General features: G+C 38.7%; 1 protein-coding gene across 1 annotated transcript; it reads left to right on the plus strand.

The window, feature by feature from the left end:
- The first annotated feature begins 2,995 nt into the window (after positions 1–2,995).
- Positions 2,996–10,278, plus strand: gnat2 (guanine nucleotide binding protein (G protein), alpha transducing activity polypeptide 2). Its single transcript, XM_079826238.1, has 10 exons — positions 2,996–3,146; positions 3,230–3,366; positions 4,955–4,997; positions 5,328–5,469; positions 5,935–6,092; positions 6,261–6,389; positions 6,582–6,711; positions 7,109–7,262; positions 7,988–8,199; positions 9,403–10,278. The coding sequence occupies exons 2-9, from the start codon at positions 3,249–3,251 to the stop codon at positions 8,176–8,178; spliced, it is 1,065 nt and encodes a 354-aa protein (XP_079682364.1). The 5' UTR covers positions 2,996–3,146; positions 3,230–3,248; the 3' UTR covers positions 8,179–8,199; positions 9,403–10,278.
- The last annotated feature ends 122 nt before the right edge of the window (positions 10,279–10,400 follow it).

Below are 10,400 nucleotides of genomic sequence, written 5' to 3' on the forward strand. Positions count from 1 at the left end.
GTGTAGGCCTACGGGAAATGTAGAATGAACAGCGCTTAATTGACATTTTGTAGGTGGTGCTATCGATCATTTTCCCACACCTAATTCTGAAACCCATATCAGACATATTTTCGCCAGTTCTGACGCGTGTGCAAAGTTTCATGAGTTTTCGAGCATGTTTAGGCCCTCAAAAATACAATTCATTTCGGAGAAGAAGAATAACAGACCAATTCCAATAGAGTCATCACAGCATCGGTGCTTGAGCCCTAATAATACGCTCAGAGTTCTCTGATGTCGGTTAATGGTTACATGACATGCTGCTGGTAAAAAATGTGTAAATAATTTTTAGTAAGCGCTTTACTTTTGATAATATTAAAATAAAAACAATTAATTTTAATTGTACATTTTTATAATTTAATTTATAGCTTTTCATTCAACTCACGAACCCCCTGCAGTTCCATTACAAACCCCATTCTGGGAAACCCTGATATGTAATATTTAATGTTGTTGATAACAATGGATGGCATTTCTTTTCTTTTTTATATTTTTATATCAATATAGTACAATATTCTCCTATTTAAATAAATGTGATACAGTAGTTAGATCAAAAGGAATCAGATTATATTAGCCTACGTTATATGTGTAATGTAATGGATTATGTAACTGACTACAATTTTTGTCTTATAATTTGGAATCAGTAACTGCTACAGTTTGTAACTAATCTACCCAGACTGTGCACACGCTACACATTTATATGAGTGCAAGAATGAGTCATTAATGATTCAAACAGTCCTTCGACTGGAAACCTCTCATGTTAATTCTGTGTCAGGTCTGAATGCAGTTCAGGTCTCTGCAAAAGCATGCATTTAGCGGTTTGTTGGCACATTTGAAAACCACAGGGTTGAGAGATGCTGCTGATCTGTCCTATTTTAATTGCATTATCATGACACATGGTGACTGACAACCGTTTACGCATAAGCATGATTAAAATAACTAGCATGCTGGATTGAGCATTTAATACAACCTGCAGGGAATTAAATTCAAAACGCTTATGTAATGCAATTTAAACTTCTTTTTTATACACTGTAGGCCTACATTGGTGTTATGATAATATTAGTATGCATTCAGTGAGTAAATATTGTAGGCCTACTTGCAGAAAAAAAAAGACTACTGCACAAACGACTAAAAAAAAATTATATTTCAGTAGCCTACAAGACTTCCTGTCGTCAATGCCGCTGATAAGAGTTCCAGATGTGTGGGGGCTCGTCTCAGCCGTGTCTAGGTCTACTAAGGTTGTGCTCGTTCTTTATTCAAAGAATCCCCTCCTTATTCATCAGTTCTAACCAGAAGGGCAGGAAATAACCACCTAAATAATCCCCCTCCACTGTTACCCACCCCGACCCACAAAGGCCTCGGCTAGTAATCTTGTCAGCAGCATGGAAGCTGTGCTGGAGTGGTAGAGGCAGGCCTGGACCACAGGAACACTAATGAGATTGGCTCTGATGAAGAGAAGGATACCATGATTAGCTTGCTATATTCCTCTTGGAAGCATTTAGGGATTTGGGTGCTCACAGCCTGCCACAAGCAGTAAGAAAAAATCTGCTTACCGAAAGTGACGTGGGTTGAAATCACAGAGAACTTGGTGTGTCCAATGATCCATCTGGGGAAGGAGCACAGGTGACTGCATGCGCGCAGAGTGGGAGGGTCTGGATGCGTTTCTGGTTTTAGATCAGTGTAAATGGATTTGTTTAAAACTAACTGTAAGGAGAGTTAATGTGGGGCTGTGGGGCGACTGTTGTTGGTTTTTCCAGTTGATCTTTCTATATCTCACAAAATCTGAATGACTGCTCTTATTCATTTTGCCATTTCTAAATTGTAAGATTTAGTCAGAAGAAACTTTAATTTATATATTATGCGTGAATCATCCTCCACATGCTAAACGTATAGGCCACATTGTTCTTAAGAGAGGCATCTTACCCCACTTAAGATCTTTGCTTTAATGAACACAAGTTAGCAAGAACCATTTTCTTATTAATCCTTGGAAAATGCTATTAAGAGTAGATGTCCTTATTCAAAAATGACCAATAAAGGCACCAAATGAAATTGGTTTATAGATCAGTGACATACACACAGATAGAAAACAGCTGCCTGATATCAGAAAGGATTGCAAAAGTTGCTGAGTGTATTACTAGGTTGCGTTACCAGGTTGAATCATTTAATACAAGCTTTAAGCTAGGATAAAAATAAACCAGTTTTCACAGCCCAGTGAGAACAAATCTTACTGAGCAGTTATGGCGGACGGTTAATGCAGGTTCATTGCCTTAAGCGCAGTGGGAGGAGGAGATAAAGATCTGTTCAGTGGTGTTAGAGATGATGTTAGAGAACAGCGATCGGATGGCAACATCAGAGCTGGCTTCACCACTCCCATCTCTCTGAAGCAAGACACACTGACCTGTAAGCCCTCCTCCTTTGACTCCAGTCCCCCAAGCTCAGGGTTACATAACACGTGAAACTGGCTGTATGTGTGTGTGTGTGTGTATTAAATGGAGAATGCTGTGCATGTGTCAACCCCTCAGACAAAAGAGTCCGCCAAGGACAAGGACAAAACCCTTCATCCTCTGACCTCTGCATCTAAGAACTAAATCAACATCAGAGTTCACATATTTAAATATTAATAAGAAAATTAGTTTGCGGTGCCAACAAGCTGTAAATTCCGAAAAAGAAGTGGATTTTGTATATATAAAATATGCATAATAATGTATAAGGTCATGGCGATGGATTTTCCTAAAACTTCAAATATTGTGTATATATCAGATGATCACACACACTTTTAGTCACACTCTATCATCTGATCAATGTCAAATGCTAGTTCACTAGAAGCACTGGTCCTAATTTTTACAACCTTAATTTCTGTCCTTGTTAGCCAAGCTAATAGGATTGGCTGGTTCACACAGGAAGATCAGTAAAGCCCTCCCCAATCCTAAGCTAAGACTTTTGAGGTGGACAAGTAGGAATTAGAGGGGATAGAGCAACCAAAGGAGGAAGCAAGGCAGTCCGATTCAGTCTCTGTGCCCGTCTCTATCCACTCGTCCATCCTGAGGCAGGTCAGTCACACCTAGAAGGGGAATCAACACTTTTGCGACCCTCTCCCTACCACGTGATCCAAGGTACAGGGCTACCTGCATCCATTTCTCTGTCAGCAAAGTACAGGGAAAGCCGTCAAAATTTCTTACCTTGAGGAACTTGACAGGGAAGCGTCTGACGACGAGATGGGTAGCGGAGCGAGTGCAGAAGATAAGGAAATGGCCAAGAAGTCCAAAGAGCTGGAAAAACAGCTCCAGGAAGATGCTGATAAAGAGGCCAAGACAGTCAAACTTCTGTTGCTGGGTAAGAGATCAATGTTTGACTCATCCAGTCCACTGTTGTTTATAGATTTGCAGAAACTTCAGATGCTTTATTTATGTTTGTGCCTGCAACAGGTGTTCACTAATACTAGGTTGCAAGATAGTAAAATGCAGGGGAGATTACCAAGTAGGATTAAAACGACTTCAAAATAAGAAGAAGAAAAAAACAAAGGTTGTTGGGATTAAGAGATGCAATAGGGCAGAGTGTTAAGAAATTCTGATTTGAGACACAAGTTATATAATTATTTCATAAATTATACATTGCAAGTGTAATCAGTTGTCATGTGACTTCTTAATTACATACAAATGTTTTTTTACAAATGGTCATTTTGTACCATATAACACCTATCTGATGACATTTACAAAACTTTTAATTCATTTCAGATGATTTTACATGTGAATTAGGCGAAGCTCTTTTTCAGTTAATTTTTTGCATGAATGATCTTTAGGTCTAGTTAATTTATTGTTTTCAGTTTTAAGGAAGAAGTTTGAAAGCTGTTTGCAGGATCGATTCCTTTACTGTAGCAACATTTTCACTGCAAGTGAAGTGACAACCTAAGGAAGCCTGTGAATTGTGGCATATTGACAATAAGACCTGAATCCGATTACAGTGATGGTTTAAGCCCCGATCCTCTTAAGCTCAGGTTCAGTTTATCTTCCAATGGGAACAGAAAACAGAGGCCAGTTTCAGTGCTCCTACCAGTTTTATTACATCAGGACACTTTAAATCAATGAGCCATTTCTGCAAATCGCTGTGAGACAGATGCATTGATTAAGCACTGATCTGATTTCTTCCAGCTCGACAAGCCACTTCCTGTCTGAACAGGAAATTCGTAACCTGTGTGTAGTGAATTTTGTAAATTAGTTTCGAAATCTTTCTCAATAAAGAGTCAGCTAGTAATGGCAGTGATGTGTGTTCATATCTGACAGTTAGGAAGTAGAAAGCCGTTTTCCATATAATCTAATCTAGTTGCTAAACTAAGCAGTCGTACAGGCCGAGATGTAACAGGGATGACGCAAGTTCTCTTAACACATCACCACGGCTACAGTTAACTCAGGAAGTAAAGGGTACATAAGAGTGACAGTTGCCACGGGAGATGGTTTAGCCCCACCCCCTCGCCCTCGACTGACTGAAGCTCCAAGACGAATCAAAGTGTCAGTGATCTTCTGAGAAGCTTTCCCTAACACAAATCCAATTGGGTCACTTTATAAGCAGGTTAAAGAGCCTTCCTCTGACCTGGCCATCAATGGCAATCTATACGTTTTTTTTTACTGACAGATTATCTACTGTTTAACACTGACCTTGTTATTAAAATCAAAATCACAGAGCAGAAAATAAACTAAATTCAGATGTGCAAGACCTAAACTTGAGTCGTAACCACCATATAGACACAGACCGCGGTGATATTCAGATCAATATAGTTTGGCCAAATACCTTTGAACTATAAGCTAAAAGTCACAGAGGGACATAATATGCTCGAAAATATGTCTGATGTTCGGTTTAAGAGCATTTGAGGGCTCCTTATTTGTTCTTATGTACGCTCATACATGTTTCTCTCTCGGTCTTGTAGGTGCTGGTGAGTCAGGGAAGAGCACCATTGTAAAACAGATGAAGTGAGTAGCCTATAAACGCACGTAAACCAGAATACATGCTCAGAAGAGCCCATTTGTATTGTTACAGGTTGTGAAAGCACATTCGAGATATATGATATACCTCCTGAAGTGAATTTCAAATCTCATCCATGCATTCTAGTTGAATTATTTCTTAACAATTGGTGTGTGTTTGGTAAATGCCAGCACCTTGCATACATTGTTCAACACCTTGTAATGCTAATCTGTGACCACCAGGTGGAAGTGAATGTGGAGCCTGGCTGCGCTGACTGTATGTAAACGAATTCACCTACAAATCATTAATCAGAAACGTTTTTGTTTCCCCCCATTAAGAATTCTCCATCAAGGTGGTTATACAAAAGAAGAACAAATGGAGTTTCGATCTATTATTTTTGGCAACATTCTGCAGTCTGCTCTGGCCATCATCAGAGGCATGGAGATGCTGGACATCAACTATGGGTCACCAGCATCACAGGTCTGCCAAACAACTCCAAAAACACAAAAAGACCAATGATTAGTTTGTGGACATTCACATGCTAACAAAATGCACACTGTCGGCATGCAATGAAAATTCACCCAATTCATTTTCGAAATGCGTGTTTTTTAAGAGACCTCATTTTCTAATTATTTGACATATCAAAATGTCATACCTGGACCCTCCAGTGAAAATGACAGACTTATACCTGGTGACATATGACGCACTTCTCCAATCATTTAGTCCACTTAAACCACGTTTCTGCAAGCTCCACTTTTGACTGCAACACCTGCATATCAAAACCAAATGAATAACCGACAGAGTACAACGTCTCCGCCCAGTAATCCATTACACTCGGATGTGCATCCCAATAGGGAAGATCTGTCGTTTCATCGGAACATATTAAATAAACAAAACAATTGACCACATGGTGCCTAACAGTGCCTGTTTTACTGTCCCATGCAGGAGGACGGTCAGAAACTCCAGAACCTGTCTGACTCTATTGAGGAGGGCTCCATGCCTCCAGAGTTGGCAGATGTTATCAAGAGGCTATGGAAGGATACAGGCGTGCAGGCCTCTTTTGAAAGAGCTGCTGAGTACCAGCTGAACGACTCTGCTGGATAGTGAGTTCAACAATACCTATGAAGTTAATTTGCGCCTGAGGATGTGGTTAGCCCATTCGTTTTTCACTTGAATGCAGAACACAGTTGTTATGCTTTGGAGATTTACAGTACTTTAGCAGATGTATAATTCAGGCGACTTTAAATGGATGGCTGACTGATCTTCCACAGCTACTTGGCCGAAATGGACCGAATCTGCAACCCCGATTACCTCCCTACTGAGCAGGATGTGCTGAGATCTCGAGTCAAGACTACTGGTATCATTGAGGAACAGTTCTCCTGCAAAGAGCTCTACTTCAGGTGTGTCTTACCAGCCTGAAGTGATTGAAGCAACTGTATACTCAATACGTTAAAATTTAGAGCCAAAAATGGTACTGTAATGATACTCAAGACCAAGGACTGTTGATGTGAAAGGACCATTTTAAGGAGATTTCAGCAAAGAAACAAAGATTTGAATGAATCCTTTTCATGTTTTTTCCTCCTGGGCCGCAGGATGTTTGATGTGGGTGGCCAGAGGTCCGAGAGGAAGAAGTGGATTCATTGTTTCGAAGGTGTGACTTGCATCATCTTCTGTGGAGCCCTGAGCGCTTACGACATGGTGCTGGTAGAAGACGATGAAGTGGTAAGTGCTGATCTTTAGCCAACACTCTTAAAAACAAAGATTCTTTATTGGCATCTGTGGTTCCATGAAGAACATTTAAATGTCCCTGTAACCTTTCCATAGCACAAAAGGTTTCTTTGCAGTGAAAAATGGTTATTTAGATTATTAAAATGTTCTTAGCACTAAGAAAAAACGGTTCTGTTTGCTAAAAGGTTCTTTGGGGAACCCAAAATTGTTCTTCTAATCTATGGCATTGCTGTAGAACCCGGATTTGGAACCTATTTTTTTAAGAGTGAAGAACAGTCCTTATAACATTGGTTATAAATATCATAGACCCAATTGAATGTTTTGATACTGATGTTTGAGGCTCTAGCATTGCTTCACAACTTATATTATTTTGTTCCTCATGTTTTTCCAGAACCGTATGCACGAGAGTCTCCATCTCTTCAACAGTATCTGCAACCACAGGTTCTTCGCCACAACTTCCATTGTGCTTTTCCTCAACAAGAAAGATCTCTTCGTGGAGAAGATCAAGAAAGTCCACCTGAGCATTTGCTTCCCTGACTATGATGGTGAGTGACGTCTCTATAGAAATAAACAACACCTTAAAACAGTAATTTAACTGTCAACTCACCCTCCTCCTTTCATTTCCAACCTGTATGACTTTCTTCCGTAGAACATAAAATCATTCTGGCCATTCTTAGCAAATAAGGACTGGGACAGTCAAGCTACAGAAAAAAAAGAAAAGAAAAAAAAACACACCATAAAAGCATCATAAATGAGGTCTTCTGAAGCCATATGATGGCTTTAGAAGAACAGACTGAAATGTAAGTTGTAATCTTGATTTGCCCAAGCTCACCTTGGAAAATTCATGAAAGACAATGTCTGATTGACAAATGAATCATTCTGTTGAGTCACAGCTTTTCAATTAACTCAATGAGCTAATATTAGTGTATAACTATTAGTGAATAATGACTTTCGGCCTGTTGTTGGAATGGCTTCTTATGGCTGGTATGGATCTTTTATGTTGCTTTTGCATCCTTTTTGAAGTTCGACAGTCGTTCACTTTCATTAATTGAAAACAATTGTCAGGGTATTCTTTACCTCAGCGGAAGTTAGAAGGTCATACAGGTTTGGATGCAATAAGGTGAGTAAATTAATTTCCATTTTTCAATGAACTAACTCATTAAAAGTCTGCATCGTTTTAATCCATTGCAATTGGTCCTGGAACTGTAAACACAAATACAGCCACTACCATGAACGACTATGATAATTGATGAACATCTCAATTTTCCAGGTCCAAACACATATGACGATGCCAGCAACTATATCAAGGCTCAATTTCAGGATCTTAACATGAAGAAGGGCGTGAAGGAGATCTACGCACACATGACCTGTGCCACGGACACAAAGAACGTCGAGATCGTGTTTAACGCTGTGACAGACATTATCATCAAAGAAAACCTTAAGGACTGCGGTCTGTTCTAAACAATATCGACTTTTTCAAAGGTATATTCCCTGAGAAAAATAAGGCAGATTCTTACGCCCTGTCTACACTGGACATGAGCAGAACGTTAAAAGCAAATTGCAGTTGATGGCGTTCCCCATTTCTATTCTATTCAGGGCTACTTACAAAAATGTATTTTATGCAGCTTTTTTTCAAACCCAGCTTGTGAAGTTTTTGGTCTCTAGTCTATTAAAGCTGCTGTCCGTAACTTTTTTTGTGTTCAAGATTTATAAAAATTATTTAATGAGAATGTACGACATGAATCCATTTTCCAAACCGTGTTTTTGTCTTACCCTGAATCATTATGGTACACTTATAATAAGTGTTTATATTGGGACTATTTCAGACCGGTCTGGTAGGAACCACTGCGGAGGAGCACAGTCCCTGCGTGACTCGCCATAGACATAAACAGAGAGAAGTAGCTCCGGCTGCAATGTCCTTCCGCAAGACGCATGCAGTTCTGTTTATTAACCGCTAGAGCGCAAAAAGTTACGGACTGCAGCTTTAAATTAAATCAGCTTTAGTTTCTAATAATCTGTATATGAATTAAAAAGTATGAACATACTAATAATAGTAACAGTAATATAATGAGCAATTTTATATCAAGCGATTTGAAAAATAAAATAACATTGAAATAAACTTGGATGCATGGTTACACGTCCATTTTACCATTGCTGAATTCATCGACCTGGTCCGTGGTAGCAAACGTGCTTAAATGACGTAAAGCTTCCACACTTCCAGTGTAGACATGGTGTTATAACTTCAGAAAGTTCTGTAAAATCATTTCAATGAGAATTAGATTTTTTTCTTTGAAATACAATAATTACCTTTATATGGAAGATTGTTTTGCAACTGAAAAAATAAATAAAAAGGAATTGTGACTTTATATCTCGCAATTCTGACTTTTTTTCCCCAATTTTTTGTGAGTTATAAAGTCAGAATTGTGATATAAAGTCACATTTGCGTGTTATAGTCAGAATTGCGACTTTATATCACGCAATTGCGAGTTTATATCTCACAATTCTGAGAAAAAGTCTGAATTTCGAGATTTAAACTCGCAATTGCGGGGAAAAAGTCAGAATTGTGATAAAAATAAAAAGTTGCACTTTTTAATTGTTTTATTCCATCGCAGAAATACATTTCCATATCGTTAAGTGATTAACCATTGTTTTTGTGATTTTAATGATTATCTTTTTTCAAAAAAGTTATTTTCCAGATCTTTCTGCCCCATCCCCACCTGAATGATTGGATTTACTCTGATGAAGTTGCCACGGTAACAAAAGAACATCCACAGGTTGCATGAAGGTGAACTCTACAGCAAGCAGTGAAGTGTGGTCAGCGGATCCCCGGGCAAAGAACAACCTCAACATCCCAACCAAACCTCAGAGACTAGATCCAGATTAGACTAATGGCCTCTGTTCTCCAAAGGGACTCTAAAAAACATTTCCTGACAGTTCAAACTGCTAGTAGAGTCAGTATATGAGAAGGATTACCAAAGAAAGGGGACTTTTGATGCTATGAGTTAATGATGCTTGTAGAGAAGTTTCCTCTCACTCTATTTTAATGTTAAACCTATAGAGGTTTGACTGTTAGATTTTTTTCCATTCATTTCCAGAGAAAGAAAAGTAAATTTAATGCAATTAAATTTTGCTGTAATAAAGACATTGTAGTGGGACATCAGATCCCATGGTAACAATTAGAAACCCGTACAGTGCTGCGCAGTGTCTGGTCTCCTTTGAGAGAGGAAAAACTTGCATATCATCAAGACCTGATTGTTTGACTTTAACCAGCTAACACAATATGTGAAAGATGTTTCTTTTTCAGCCCCAAACATAGTAGGGCAGTATGTTTTGTAAATAAGAGTAGGCCAAAAAAATTCTGTTTCCAGAAGATTCTATATAAAATATATATGGAGACATAAATATATATACGTATATATATATATTTATGATACAGTATTACAGTAACAAGTGAAAATTCTAGAATGGCCTGTTGCTTTGTTTTAAACCTGAGGTCTGAATTTGTGGAGATGTTCTGGAATGTAAATGTAGGCACATGAAATAAAGACTTGCATCAATTCCACTGGTTGTTTGTGTCGGATTACTATTATGCGCTGCGATTGTCTGGCCATTAGCAGTGTTGTAATTGCGCACTTTTACAAAATTTAATTGGGATTTTCAAACACTGACCCTCTGTCAGATCT

The sequence above is a fragment of the Gobio gobio genome (genome assembly GCF_949357685.1).
Source record: "Gobio gobio genome assembly, chromosome: 10".
Lineage (NCBI taxonomy): Eukaryota > Metazoa > Chordata > Actinopteri > Cypriniformes > Gobionidae > Gobio > Gobio gobio.